Source organism: Staurois parvus, unplaced genomic scaffold (genome assembly GCF_062004578.1).
Source record: "Staurois parvus isolate SC_StPar_1 unplaced genomic scaffold, SC_StPar_1.0 ptg000111l, whole genome shotgun sequence".
NCBI lineage: Eukaryota > Metazoa > Chordata > Amphibia > Anura > Ranidae > Staurois > Staurois parvus.
In genome coordinates, this window is record NW_028317907.1 from 120634 (window position 1) to 137051 (window position 16418).

Here is a 16418-nt window from a genome sequence, read left to right on the forward strand (position 1 = left end):
CCATCATTGGTGTCAGTGGGAGGAATAGTACCTCATCATTGGTATCAGTGGGAGGAATAGTGCTCCATCATTGGTATCAGTGGGAGGAATAGTGCCCCATCACTGGTGTCAGTGGGAGGAATAGTGCCTCATCATTGGTGTCAGTGGGAGGAATAGTGCCCCGTCATTGGTGTCAGTGGGAGGAATGGTGCCTCATCATTGGTATCAGTGGGAGGAATAGTGCCCCGTCATTGGTGTCAGTGGGAGGAATAGTGCCCCATCATTGGTATCAGTGGGAGGAATAGTGCCCCATCATTGGTGTCAGTGGGAGGAATAGTGCCCCATCATTGGTATCAGTGGGAGGAATGGTGCCCCATCATTGGTATCAGTGGGAGGAATGGTGCCCCATTGCTGGTATCAGTGGGAGGAATAGTGCCCCATCATTGGTGTCAGTGGGAGGAATGGTGCCCCATTGCTGGTATCAGTGGGAGGAATGGTACCCTATCATTGGTCTCAGTGGGAAGAATAGTGCCCCAAGAAGGGCTGCAGTACTGAGTGAAGTTTACACCATCAGGCCAAAAGATTAACACTAGGCCATCTGGCCGATACTGTTGGACATCACATTCCAAAACCATGAGCTTTCACATGCATACGGTTGTCCTTCAGCAGCCCCCACTCCTCCGGGAAGGCTTTCTACCAGATTGTGGAGTCTGCCTGTGGGAATTTGAGTCCATTCAGCCAAAAAAGCATTTATGAGGTCAGGTACTAATGTTGGAGGAGAAGACCTGCCTCACAATTGGTGTCCCCCTTCATCCTAAAGATGTTCAGTAGGGTTGAGGTCAGGGCTCTGAGCAGGACACTCGGGTTCCTCAACACCAAAACTGTCCTTATGGAGCTGGCTTTGTACGCAGGAGCACAGTCATGGTGGAACAGAAAAGGCTCTTCACCAAACGTGGAAGAGCACAATTGTCTGCAATGTCTTTGTATGATGTAACCTTACCATACCCTTCACTGGAAATACTCAGTTCTATGGAGGGGTGTCCACATATGTTTAGCCAAATAGTATGTTTAAAGGCCAGGTGTCCTCAACTGCTAGTAAAATAATATAGAAGGCAGTAGAGATTAACTGCACATGTTTGGCACGTGGTGCAATCATGAGGGCTTATGCACATGGACGTAGGGATAGCCAGACCAAGAGATGGTCAGAGACTGTGGACATAATACAGGAAATGGCTACAGACTGCAGCCATGACACGAGATGGTCAGAGACTGCAGACATGATACAAGAGATGGTCAGAGACTGCAGACATGATACAAGAGATGGTCAGAGACTGCAGACATGATACAAGAGATGGTCAGAGACTGTGGACATAATACAGGAAATGGCTACAGACTGCAGACATGACACAAGAGATGGTCAGAGACTGTGGACATAATACAGGAAATGGCTACAGACTGCAGACATGACACGAGATGGTCAGAGACTGCAGACATGATACAAGAGATGGTCAGAGACTGCAGATATGATACAAGAGATGGTCAGAGACTGTGGACATAATACAGGAAATGGCTACAGACTGCAGACATGACACAAGAGATGGTCAGAGACTGTGGACATATTACAGGAAATGGCTACAGACTGCAGACATGACACGAGATGGTCAGAGACTGCAGACATGACACGAGATGGTCAGAGACTGCAGACATGATACAAGAGATGGTCAGAGACTGCAGACATGATACAAGAGATGGTCAGAGACTGTGGACATAATACAGGAAATGGCTACAGACTGCAGACATGACACAAGAGATGGTCAGAGACTGCAGACATGATACAAGAGATGGTCAGAGACTGCAGACATGATACAAGAGATGGTCAGAGACTGCAGACATAACACAAGAGATGGTCAGAGACTGTAGACATGATACAAGAGATGGTCAGAGACTGCAGACATGACACAAGAGATGGTCAGATATTGCAGACATAACACAAGAGATGGTCAGAGAGCACAGGCATGCTACAAGAGCTGGTCAGAGACTGCAGACATGATACAAGAGATGGTCAGAGACTGCAGACATGATACAGGAGATGGTCAGAGACTGCAGACATAACACAAGAGATGGTCAGATACTGCAGACATGATACAGGATATGGTCAGAGACTGAAGACATGATACAAGAGATGGTCAGAGACTGCAAACATACTACAAGAGAGGGTCAGAGACTACAGACATGACACGAGAGATGGTCAGAGATTGCAGACATGATACAAAAGATGGTCAGAGACTGCAGACATGATACAAGAGATGGTCAGAGACTGCAGACATGATACAAGAGATGGTCAGAGACTGCAGACATGATACAAGAGATGGTCAGAGACTGTAGACATAGTTACATAGTGAGGTTGAAGTCCATCTACTTCAACCAACAAGAAAAGGTTATTGAAAACCCCCATGTACACAATCCTATATCCACAGATAATCCAGAGGAAGGCAAAAAACACAATAAAGCATGATCCAATTCACTCCAGTGGGGGACAAAAATTATTTTCAGATCCCCGGGAAGCAATCGGATATTCCCTGGATCAACTACCCCTGGTGTTATCTTGTGTCTCATGATACAAGAGATGGTCAGAGACTTCAAACAATATAGAAGAGATGGTCAAAGACTGCAGACATGATACAAGAGATGATCAGAGACTGCAGACATGATACAGGAGATGGTCAGAGAGTGCAGGCATGATACAAGAGATGGTCAGAGACTGTAGACACTATAGGAGAGGTGGTCAGAGAGTGCAGACACTATAGGAGAGGTGGTCAGAGAGTGCAGACATTATAGGAGAGATGGTCAGAGAGTGCAGACACTATAGGAGAGGTGGTCAGAGAGTGCAGACACTATAGGAGAGATGGTCAGAGAGTGCAGACATTATAGGAGAGATGGTCAGAGAGTGCAGACAATATAGAAGAGATAGTCAGAGAGTGCAGACATTATAGGAGAGATGGTCAGAGAGTGCAGACATTATAGAAGAGATGGTTAGCGACTGCAGACATTATATAGGACATGGACAAAGATTGCAGGCATGATACAGGAGATGGTCAGAAATTGCAGACATGACACAAGAGATGGTCAGAGAGTGCGGATATGATACAAGAGATGGACATGGACTGCAGACATGATACAAGAGATGGACATGGACTGCAGACATGATACAAGAGATGGTCAGAGACTGCAGATAATATAGAAGAGATGGTCAGAGACTGCAGACATGATACAAGAGATGGTAAGAGAGTGCAGACATGATACAAGAGATGGTTAAAGAGTGAGAGTGCAGACATTATAGGAGAGATGGTCAGAGACTGCAGACATTATATAGGACATGGACAAAGATTGCAGGCATGATACAGGAGATGGTCAGAAATTGCAGACATGATACAAGAGATGGTCAGAGACTGCAGACATGATACAAGAGATGGTCAGAGACTGCAGACATGATACAAGAGATGATCAGAGACTGCAGACATTATATAGGACATAGACAGAGATTGCAGACATGCTACAGGAGATGGTCAGAGACTGCAGGCATGACACAAGAGATGGTCAGAGAGCGCAGACATTATAGAAGAGATGGTCAGAGAGTGAAGACATTATAGAAGAGATGGTCAGAGACTGCAGACATGATACAAGAGATGGTCAGAGAGTGCAGACAATATAGAAGAGATGGTCACAGACTGCAGACAATATAGAAGAGATGGTCAGAGACTGCAGACAATATAGAAGAGATGGTCAGAGACTCCAGACATGACATAAGAGAAGGACAGAGACTACAATAATGATCCAAGAGATGGTCAGAGACTGTGACCATGCTTTAGGACATGTTGGAGGCTGGGGACAGTCATTGACTGGAGACATATTACAGGAGACTGGTACAAATCATCACTATTCCAAGGAAATAGGGAAACACAGATCAGTGTCTGCAGGGGCCACAAGGGCCACACAAAGTGTCTCATGTTGGGCACCAGGGCTTTAAACACCACTACATACTATATTTTGTCCCTCGCTACTCCTACTGCTTCCTCGTTGGCGATTTTCCTGCTCCGATCGCTGCACCAGAAACGCTCAGGCTAAAGCCGGCTGCAAATTCAGGGTAAATGGCCAGTGGCCAAGGGATGGCCAGCGGAGGCTGCAGCTTGCAGAGGAACGCCAGGCAGGTGCATCTGCGTCTGTTGATGCTATTATACCAGCAGGGGCCGCCGACCAATCAGGAGAAGGATGGGAGGGAGGCAGAGCGAGCGAGCGAGCCTTTTTTTTTCCTCCTCTATTTCCATTCTTTATTTGGAGACAGAGAGCTCAGTGCTTGTGAGTCACCGAGTGTGATGGAGATCGCTCCAACACAAAGCCTCGTCTTCCGTCGCTGAACCGGCTCTCCTCCGCCGCTGGCCGCTCGCTGACGCTTCCTTCCCGCATTCTGCAACTTCATCAATGCGGTTCTTCAGACTCACCTTCAAGTGTTTTGTGGATTGCTTCTGAGCCCCCCTCCCCGCCTCTCCCGCGGTTCGTCCTATCTTTTATTTTTTTATTTCTTACCTCCTAACAGCGATTACCCTCCTTCCTTCGAGAAAAAAAAAACAAAAAAAAAAGAAAGAAAGAAAATAGACTAAATAACTCTCTTTTTTTTTTTATTTGCTAAAAAAAAAAAAAAAAAAAAAAGGCGACAATTCTGATAAAAAAAAAAAAAATCGATAAACCACCCCGAAAAAGAATGAGAAGTATATCGACGACGGTGAAAGAGAAGAGCGCAGGTACGTTCACTACGAGAAAAAACAAAATTGCTGATATTGCATGAGCGGCGGTGGTTGCGTCTGGTGTGGTAGACGCGTGCGTTCTGTACTATGGAAGCGCGTTCATTAGTGCCAATGGGGAGGATGTATTTCTAGGGGGGGGAGGGGGGGATGTGGTGTGGAAAGGCTTGACAGCTGTACGATGGCGACCGTCGCGTACGATTTGGAGCCGGTTCCCATTTCCGCATAAGTGTTGCGCGTTGGTGTGGAATGACGACGCGGCTTCTGCAGTCATATGATAGACCTGCTTACGTCTCATCAGACGCACCGACCACGGAGCTCCATTCAGAGCGTTCCATCATGCAGGCATACGTCTCATCAGACGCACCGACCACGGAGCTCCATTCACAGCGTTCCATCATGCAGGCATACGTCTCATCAGACGCACCGACCACGGAGCTCCATTCACAGCGTTCCATCATGCAGGCATACGTCTCATCAGACGCACCGACCACGGAGCTCCATTCACAGCGTTCCATCATGCAGGCTCGTCGCATTACGTTCCGCGGCTTTTGGTTTTTTTTTTTCGCAGAGCGTCTTCCTGCAGACTTACCAATCGCAGTCGCTGCTGACCTTACCGGAGCGCAAAAATCAAAGGTGCCCCCTCCCCCCAACTGACTGTGATTGTCCTGACAGCAGACGTACAGATTATTGGAGCACAAAGGAGCTCCCTTCCCCCCATGATAGTCTGATGGGTGCTGGAGGATGCTTTGTGCACAAATGTATCAATTTATATATATACCTAGATGTGAATGGATAGAGGAGATTCAACAATGTATCATTATATATATACCTAGATATGAATGCGTAGAGGAGATTCAACAATGTATCAATATATATACCTAGATGTGAATGCGTAGAGGAGCTTCAACAATGTATCAATATATATACCTAGATATGAATGGATGGAGGAGATTCAACAATGTATCAATATATATATATACCTAGATATGAATGGATGGAGGAGATTCAACAATGTATCAATATATATATATACCTAGATATGAATGGATAGAGGAGATTCAACAATGTATCAATATATATATATATACCTAGATATGAATGGATGGAGGAGATTCAACAATGTATCAATATATATATATACCTAGATATGAATGCATAGAGGAGATTCAACAATGTATCAATATATATATATATACCTAGATGTGAATGGAAAGAGGAGATTCAACAATGTATCAATATATATATACCTAGATATGAATGGATAGAGGAGATTCAACAATGTATCAATATATATATACCTAGATATGAATGGATAGAGGAGATTCAACAATGTATCAATATATATATACCTAGATGTGAATGGATAGAGGAGATTCACCAATGTATCAATATATATATATACCTAGATATGAATGGATGGAGGAGATTCAACAATGTATCAATATATATATACCTAGATATGAATGGATAGAGGAGATTCAACAATGTATCAATATGTATATACCTAGATGTGAATGGATAGAAGAGATTCAACAATGTATCAATATGTATATATACCTAGATGTGAATGGAAAGAGGAGATTCAACAATGTATCAATATATATATACCTAGATATGAATGGATGGAGGAGATTCAACAATGTATCAATATATATATATATACCTAGATATGAATGGATGGAGGAGATTCAACAATGTATCAATATATATATATATACCTAGATATGAATGGATGGAGGAGATTCAACAATGTATCAATATATATATACCTAGATATGAATGGATAGAGGAGATTCAACAATGTATCAATATGTATATATACCTAGATGTGAATGGAAAGAGGAGATTCAACAATGTATCAATATATATATACCTAGATATGAATGGATAGAGGAGATTCACCAATGTATCAATATATATATATACCTAGATATGAATGCATAGAGGAGATTCAACAATGTATCAATATATATATATACCTAGATATGAATGGATGGAGGAGATTCAACAATGTATCAATATATATATACCTAGATATGAATGGATAGAGGAGATTCAACAATGTATCAATATATATATACCTAGATATGAATGGATAGAGGAGATTCAACAATGTATCAATATATATATACCTAGATATGAATGGATAGAGGAGATTCAACAATGTATCAATATGTATATACCTAGATGTGAATGCATACTATGGAGGCGCAATGAACTGGTGACATGACTCACTGGCTGCCCATGCATATGGATGGCATAGTCTGTGCTGATAGCCAGACGGCGCGATGACGTCCCATTGTACGGAAACGATGTATCTGCTTGTATCACATGACCGATGATGACCATGGGTTCTATAGGAGATGTAGTTCAGGGATGCCTCCTATCACTGTAGACTTTACTTGTCTGGCCTCATGCACACAGGGCGATTTTCCTGCAGCCTTTAGGAACGTCCCCCCCCCAACGCCCCTCCATGTTATCCTATGGCTCTATGCACACTGTGGCTTTTAGAAGCTTTTAGACTCCATTCACACCTATGCAGTTTGCTTTTTGTCCGTTTTGCAGCACTTTTCACAGTTCGTTTTGCGTTTTTTTCCCCTACACACGTTTTTGATGCGTTTTGCATTTTGTTCAGCTTTTTTTTTTTAAGTGGAATTTTTATTTTTTAGCTGGGCAGAATAAAAATGCGAAATGCTGCAAAAACGTGGCAAAAACGCACTACCAAGCAGATTCTCCATTGAACTCTTATGTAGCAAAAATGCTGGAAAAACTCCCCGACCCTTTCCAAAAACGCATCAATGTGAACGTGTCCCATTCGAGACCATTGTACATGGACTGCAGTGCATTTCCGCAAAAAAAAAAAACACTAAGAAAACACATAGGTGTGAACAGAGCCTTAGTGGGAGGGGCATTCAGAGGCAGTAACAAAAAAAAAAGCCCAGGGCCAGTGCGTTCTGGAGCAGAAAAAACGCTGCTGCCAGGAAGAAAAAAAAAAAAAAACCTCAGTGGACACGAGGCCATTCACTATACAATCTGATTGTACAATCTCCCATGTGATTCACACAGGAACCGCACCACATTCCTGCGCAGATCACATGTGATTTGTGTGCGGTGCGATCGGAGTCGTACATTTTGTATGGCTCTAATCTCACCGCACCAAAAACGTGCAGGACCCTTTTTTTGGTCTGCGCTAGAATCGGATCGCATGGGTATTCACACCTACGTGATCCGATTCTGCACATCGCACCGCGTTTTGCGGACCGATTTCGGGGTGTTGTTAACTTAAACCCTTCCCGCCAGCGCCTCCCGGCCCTTTAAGAGTTTCAGAAGCCGGGAGGCGTGGCAGGTGGGGTTTAGGGATCATGTGACCGCCGTGACGAATCAGGGTTTAGGGATCATGACGCGTCGGGAAAGGTCCCGATCGAAAGAGAAGACCAGGACCTTTCTGTGAGTACCGGACGTGTGCTGGGAGCGGGCAGGGCGCGCGCTCTCAGCACGTTTTTTATAATTGAACGCAAATGTGCGGCCGCTCAGCATCTAGGCCCAGACGCCGGGAAGCGGCACATTTGTGTGCGGCCGGTGTGAACAGGTTAAAAAGGTTCCTGCATTACTTTGATGCAGCTCTCATGCGACTTGAGTGCCATAGACTTCAATGTAAACTCTCAAAAGTCGCCTCTTAAACTATTGGCGCCGGCCGAACGCAAATGTGTGGCCTCCCGGCGTCTGGGCTTAGACGCCGAGCGGCCGCACATTTGCGTTCTATTAAAAAAACACATATGTTCTGAGAGCGCGCGCCCTGAGCGCTCCCAGCACACATGTCCGGTACTAACGGAAAGGTCCTGATCTCCTCTTTCGATCGGGACCGTTCCCGATCATGTGACCGCCGTGACAGAAAATCATGGTGGTCACATGACCCTAAAACCACGCCCCGCCTCCTGGTGTGAACCAGGAGCGGACTGACCATTCGAGCACTCGGGCACTGCCTGAGGACCCAGGGTCAGTAGGGGGCCCCATGAGATGCCCCTGGTACCTTTCAGAGGCTTTTTTGGGTGTGGTTTGAGTGTGGGCGAGGACACGGGGGCCCCATAATCCCCTATTGCCCGGGGGCCCCATGAGTTGTCAGTCCGCCCCTGGTGTGAACCTGGAGTAAGAGGGTTTACCACCAATACCCACCATTGGGTACAACCGACTGGAGGGACTCCCTACCGACCCACCTACCCTGGTCCAGTCAGTCCAGCGCAGTCTTCAGCACAAACAAGATACCCACCCATGATCACATGATCGGGAAAGGTCCAGATCGAATGAGCAGACCGGGACCTTTCCGTGAGTACCGGACATGTGTGCTGGGAGCGTGCAGGGAGCGCGCTCTCAGCACATATGTTTTTTCTTACCTGAACGCAAATGTGCGGCCGCTCGGCGTCTAGGCCCGGACGTCAGGAGGCCGCACATTTGTGTGCACCCGGCGTAAAGGGGGTTAACACACCCGCAGCGGTTCTCATGAACGGGGTGCGATTCTGATGCGGGGCGGAATTCGCACAGAAAACGCTGCAAATTCCGCATCTGTTTGAACCCTTGGATTACACTTATGCGGATTTCAGTGCGTTTTCCAGTTTGCAGAGACGCACTACAGTCCATGTACTATGATTTCCTATGCGATATACCGCACCGCATTAGCCTGAACCCGGGTTTAATAATTCTGGAATTGCATTGGGGAAGATTTACTAAAAGTGGTGCGCACAGAATCCGGTGCAGCTCTGCAGAGAAACCAATCAGCTTCCAGGTTTTATGGCCAGAGCTTAACTGAACAAACTGAAGCTAGAAGCTGATTGGCCGCCATGCGCAGCTTCAAAAGGTAAGAGGTATTTGAGCGCACTACAAGTAGCAGCTATGCACGGTAGGTAACCAAATAAAACCTGTAAATCAGAAAAAAAAAACGTAGTGCAGCTCTAAAAAGAATAAATCGAATAAATTGCCTTTATGATCAATACAATAAAGTTCATGGATATATAATTATAAAATCTAAATGTTCAAAAAGTGACAATAGTGCTCTGAAGCAGGGGCGGACTGACCATTTGGAAACTTGGGCACTGCCCGAGGGCCTGGGGTCAGTAGGGGGCCCCATGAGATGCCCCTGGTACCTTTTTCATAGGCTTTTTTGAGTTTGGGCAAGGACACAGGGGCCCCATGATCCCCTATTGCCCAGAGGCCCCATGAGTTGTCAGTCCGCCTCTGCTCTGAAGGTGCCCGCTTCAAAATATTCCAGTGCTCGTGCAGATGGGAAATAACAAAATTGCGCACTCACCAGATGCACAACTTTAATGCGCATATATATATAGGTATAGATGTCCTCTCAATGGGATCTGGGTAGAAGATGATAGGTGATCCTCCCTCTGAAGGGTAGATGACACAACGGGCGATTCCAGGGCTTAATGTTGATCCAAGACAGCCAGAGGTCCCCTACAGGGTTTGGTGGATGCAGTAATCTGAGTAGACAGGAGATCCTAGGATTGAAGAATCTCCTCTGGTGAGCACATCGCTGAATCCCTGCACAGTGAATTCATTTGCAGAAGCCCATTTAAGGTCCATCCCAGTACCCAGAGAGGGGATCTCCTGTCTACCCAGGATACTGCATCCACCAAACCCTGTAGGGGACCTCTGGCTGTCTTGGACAGGGGCGGACTGACAACTCATGGGGCCCCCGGGCAATAGGGGATCATGGGGCCCCTGTGTCCTTGCCCAAACTCAAAAAAGCCTATGAAAAAGGCACCAGGGACATCTCATGGGGCCCCCTACTGACCCCAGGCCCTCGGGCAGTGCCCAAGTTTCCAAATGGTCAGTCCGCCCCTGGTCTTGGATCAACATTAAGCCCTGGAATCACCTGTTGTGCAGGGGCGGGCTGACCATTTGGAAACTTGGGCAATGCCCGAGGGCCTGGGGTCAGTAGGGGGCCCCAGGAGATGCCCCTGGTACCTTTTATATAGGCTTTTTTGAGTTTGGGCAAGAACACAGGGGCCCCATGATCCCCTATTGCCCGGGGGCCCCATGAGTTGTCAGTCCGCCCCTGCCATTGTGTCATCTACCCTTCAGTGGGAGGATCACCTATCATCTGTTCTACCCTGATCCCATTGAGTGGACATCTATACCTATATATATATGTGCATTAAAATTGTGCATCTGGTGAGTGCGCAATTTTATTATTTCCCATCTGCACGAGCACCGGAATATCTTTGAAGCGAGCACCTTCAGAGCACTATTGTCACTTTTGGAACATTTAGATTTTATGATTATATATCCATGAATTTATTGTATTTATCATAAAGGCAATTTATTCGATTTACTCTTTTTAGAGCTGCACTACGTTGTTTTATTCTGCCATGCACAGCTGCACCAGATTCTGAGTGCTCCAGCTCTAGTAAATCTCCTCCAATGTATTGATTCGCGTGATCAAAATCCTTGTTTTTGGTCATTATTGAAATTACATAGATACATAGTTAGTCTGGCTGAAAAAAGACAAAAGTCCATCCAGTTCCACCATTAACCACTTGCCGTCCGCCTGCTGTATATAAACGGCAGGGCGGTGGCAGTCCAGGGGCGGGTTGCCATTCATAAACGGCACCCGCCTTTTCTAGCTGTGCGCGCTCCCTCCGGAAACAGTGAAACACCGATCGTCGGACGGGACCTCTGTACGAGGTCCTGATCATGTGATCACTGATTGGCCAATCAGTGATCACATGCAAAGTAGTAAGCAAGATGTCACTTGTGACATCATTGCTTACTATGTGTGAAATCTGTGAATGATCACAGAGATCACATGGTACAGGGCTATTCACAACACCCTTGTAGCATGTGACAAGTTGTGACCACTCACAGCTCACTCAGTAATTCTCAATGACTGCAAGAATGCAGACAGAGAGAAAGAGAAATGATTGCTTTTACATCCAATATGGGTGTAAAAGCAATCAGCGTAAAAAAAAAAAAAATCTACATCACGCCCCACAAGTAGTACAGTGTCACCATGGTGACACTGTACTGCTAGGGTGACAGTATGTAAAAAAAAATAAAAAAATAAAAAATAATAATATAAAAAAATAAAATAAAAATGTAAAAAAAAGTTTAAAAATTATAATTTTTGGTTATAAACTAATTCAGATTTTTTTTTTTTACTAAATAAATAACGGAATACATTTTGGCCAAGATTTATGATGAAATATTATTTATTTGCAAAATTTTATTTAAAAAAACACTTTTTTTTCAAAATTTTTGGACTTTTTCATTTACATAGTAAAAAAAATTAAAATCCCAGCGGTGAATAAATACCACCAAAATAAAGCTTTATCTGTCTCAAAAAAATGGTAAAAAATTCATATGGGTACATATGGGTGTTGCATGACCGCGCAATTGTCATTCAAAGTGTGATAGCGCTGAAAGCTAAAAATTGCCCTGGACAGGAAGGGGGTAAAAGTGTCCGGACTGGAAGTGGTTAAACAAAAAAAAAAGAAAAGTTATAATCCTACACCCACAGTTGATCCAGAGGAAGGCAAAAAAAAACCCAGCAAAGCACGATCCAATTTTTTCCTGTTGGGGAAAAAATTCCTTCCTCACAACTGTTTATATATATATTATTTATTTATTTATTTTTAATTTTTTTAATTTTTTTTAAACTGGTTGAATTAGAAAAAGAAAATAAAACCCCCAGCGAGCCACACATTATAATACTGCAAGGGTACAAAAAAAATGAAACAGCAGTGGTAATGTGTGTGGCCAACTTGGCCAGGGATACTATTGTCACTTTATTCAGCCTCATCCAGATTTTACAGTTGGACGGCATCCTGTGTGACTCCTACGTGAAATGAGAACGATGTAAAATTCAGCCGACTCTTAAAGCTGAGGTTTTAATTTGCCGATATTTCGCCTTCCCTGGTCCCCCCCCTCCCCCATCAACACACTAATTCAAATTATAAGCAAACTCTTTCAGCTTTTATTACATACCTTATTTTAGACCTAGAGATGTCATAACTGGGTCTCTGTGCTTCTCAATGCAATGCAGGCAGGTTATGGCTGGTGGGAGGGGCCAGCAGGGTGCTGTACGTCACAGCCTCAGTGCTCCTCTCAAGAGCCCTCAGCTCTGAAGCAAGTAGTGGGAGGAGTTATGCAAATATCAGAATGCCTTGATGGGTGGGTATCTTGTTTGTGCTGAAGACTGCGCTGGACTGTCTGGACCAGTCACTGGGTAGGAGGGTGGGTAGGGAGAAGTCCCTCCAGTCGGTTGTACCCAATGGTGGATATTGGTGGTAAACCCTCTTACTCCAGGTTCACACCAGGGGCGGACTGTCAATTCATGGGGCCCCCGGGTAATAGGGGATTATGGGGCCCCTGTGTCCTCGCCCACACTCAAACCACACCCAAAAAAGCCTCTGAAAGGTACCAAGGGCATCTCATGGGGCCCCCTACTGACCCTGGGCCCTCAGGCAGTGCCCAAGTTTCCAAATGGTCAGTCCGCCCCTGGTCTTGGATCAACATTAAGCCCTGGAATCACCCGTTGTGCAGGGGCGGGCTGACCATTTGGAAACTTGGGCACTGCCCGAGGGCCTGGGGTCAGTAGGGGGCCCCATGAGATGCCCTTGGTACCTTTCAGAGGCTTTTTTGGGTGTGGTTTGAGTGTGGGCGAGGACACAGGGGCCCCATAATCCCCTATTACCCGGGGGCCCCATGAATTGACAGTCAGCCCCTGGTGTGAACCTGGAGTAAGAGGGTTTACCACCAATATCCACCATTGGGTACAACCGACTGGAGGGACTTCTCCCTACCCACCCTCCTATGCATGCTTGAATGGTCAGACCGCTCCTGGTTCACACCAGGGGCAGACTGACAACTCATGGGGCCCCCAGGCAATAGGGGATCATGGGGCCCCTGTGTCCTTGCCCAAACTCAAAAAAGCCTATGAAAAAGGTACCAGGGGCATCTCATGGGGCCCCCTACTGACCCTGGGCCCTCAGGCAGTGCCCGAGTGCTTGAATGGTCAGTCCGCTCCTGGTTCACACCAGGGGCAGACCGACAACTCAGGGGGCCCCCAGGCAATAGGGGATCATGGGGCCCCTGTGCCTTTGCCCAAACTCAAAAAAGCCTATAAAAAAGGTACCAGGGGCATCTCATGGGGCCCCCTACTGACCCCGGGCCCTCGGGCAGTACCCAAGTGCTCGAATGGTCAGTCCGCTCCCGGTTCAAACCTAATTGTTTTCTGCGGCATTTTGCAGAAACGCACAGCAGTCCGTTTAACATGATTTCCTATGGGACAGGTCCACATCTCCGCGTTTTCACCCGGTGCGTTTTTTGAAAAGGGTCAGGGACTTTTTTAAATGCAAAAAAGTTGTATTTTTGGCTTTATAGACCTCAATGGAAATGATGCATAAAAGCATGTAGTACGTTTTCGATGCGTTTTGCATTTTAAATCTGCCTAGCAACAAAAAAATTTAAGAAAATGAAAAAAAAACCAACACAAAACACATAAAAAAGGGTCAAAAATGCGTCAAAAACGCAGGTGCAAAAATTAGAAGTTTTCTCTTCTCTTTCCTCAGCATAGTTTGCGACTTTGGATGGGTGCGACTCGGTGTGACTTTGGCTTCGACTGTTGCAGAACTGTCACATTGCTAACATTAAGCCCTTGGCGCCGGTGCCTCCCGGCCCTTTAAGGGTTCCAGAAGCCGGGAGGCGGGGCGTGGTTTTAGGGTCATGTGACCGCCATGATTTTCTGTCACGGCGGTCACATGATCGGGAACGGTCCCGATCGAAAGAGGAGATTAGGACCTTTCCGTGAGTACCGAACGTGTGTGCTGGGAGCACTCAGGGCGTGCGCTCTCAGAACATATGTGTTTTTTTTTAATAGAACGCAAATGTGTGGCCGCTCGGTGTCTAGGCCCAGACGCCGGGAGGCCACACATTTGCGTTCGGCCGGCGCCAATAGTTTAAGAGGCGACTTTTGAGAGTTTACATTGCAGTCTATGGCACTCAAGTCGCATGAGAGCTGCATCAAAAGTAATGCAGGAACATTTTTAACCTCTTCATGCCGGCCGCACACGAATGTGCCGCCTCCCGGCGTCTGGGCCTAGACGCCGAGCGGCCGCACATTTGCGTTCAATTATAAAAAAACATGCTGAGAGCACGCGCCCTGCCCGTTCTCACCTGGTCTTCTCTTTCGATCGGGACCTTTCCCGATCATGTGACCGCCGTGACGACGCGTCATGGCAGTCACATGATCCCTAAACCCCGCACCGCCCGTCCCGCCTCCAGGCTTCTGAAACTCTTAAAGGGCCAGGAGGCGCCGGCGTGAAGGGGTTAAAGTCGCTGCCGATTGGAACGGCTTCCGTTGAAGTACATGGGCCGTGCTACTTCATGTGTCCAAAGTCACATGACAAGTCGCTGAAGTGTGATCGGAGCCTGGAATTCAGCTTTATTTACTCCGCAGTGCCTGCGGCTACAGAGTTCAGTGAGGGCTCATTTAAAAAGTGAACTATTAACCCCTTGTCTACCAAGCTACGTTTATAAACATCCTGGCATTCAAGGGAAGAAAACAAGCTCACGACTTGCTATCGATTTTATACAACCTCAGGTGGACGGTCAGCTCCTGGCGCGAGGGGCGGTAATCCAACAACCCCCGGTACATGATGGAACCTTGAGCTATGGCTGCCTGGACAGGCCCCGCCGTCTTCAGATCCCTTCGCTTGCGTCTAGCCGCTACAAGTCATTGAAAGTGACTAAATGTGAAGCCGAAACCTTTGAAAGGCAGCCAGCGCTAATGTTATTCATTGATTTCCATTAAAGGAGCTCAGGGTATTGGCAGGACCCCAATAGGTGCCGTCTCTGGAGTAGAGTTTGGAAGGAGGACCAAGGGGGGGGGGAGGTTATGGCGGCCCAGCTGGCGTGGGATTTCTAGAAACAGTGCAAAATGTAACCCTTTCCTGCTCAAAAACTAAAAAAAATGCCTATTGCTTCAACAAAAAGCAAAAAGACAATGTACATAAGTTCCGTAACACAGAGGAACCGGTAGGTAGTTTATTTATTAATATAAAGCTTTGCCTTTGTTAAAAAAATACATTAAATAATAATGAAAGAAAAAAAACAAATATATATTTTGTAGTTTATTTTATTTAAAGGGTAACTCCATTTGAATAAAAAAAAGCAAGTAAAAACAATAAATAATAATTAAAGAAAAAAAACCCAAATATATATTTTGTAGTTTATTTTATTTAAAGGGCAACTCCACTTAAAAAAAAAGCAATTAAAAAAAACAATAAATAATAATTAAAAAAAAACAAACTAATATATATTTTGTAGTTTATTTTATTTAAAGGGTAACGCCACTTAAAAAAAATAGCAAGTAAAAAAAAAAAATAATAAAATAAAAGCATCTACTATATTAGTCATATTGTAATTGAATGTTATTAAAATGTCTCCTTTCCATTTCAATCTGGAACTGCTGTAATTTTCTGTAAAAGGCAACCTGGAGGCATTCTCTACATAGATGGTGTGCAGTACGCCCACTCCTCCCCCAGAAATGTCATTTCCTGCTTGTGTGATTGGATCACTGACTTTCCCAGGGGTCTGCACTAAGATACAAGGGCATCCCCTGCAACAACAATG

At 45.5% G+C, this 16418-nt stretch overlaps 1 protein-coding gene across 1 annotated transcript in view; it reads left to right on the plus strand.

The window, feature by feature from the left end:
- The first annotated feature begins 4317 nt into the window (after nucleotides 1-4317).
- Nucleotides 4318-16418, plus strand: part of LOC149467450 (sodium- and chloride-dependent creatine transporter 1-like) — a 110670-nt gene continuing 98569 nt past the window's right edge. The window contains exon 1 of the mRNA XM_089671646.1: nucleotides 4318-4778. Coding sequence (XP_089527772.1) covers nucleotides 4739-4778 — 40 coding nt within the window. The 5' untranslated portion in view covers nucleotides 4318-4738. The remainder of the gene's footprint in view (nucleotides 4779-16418) is intronic.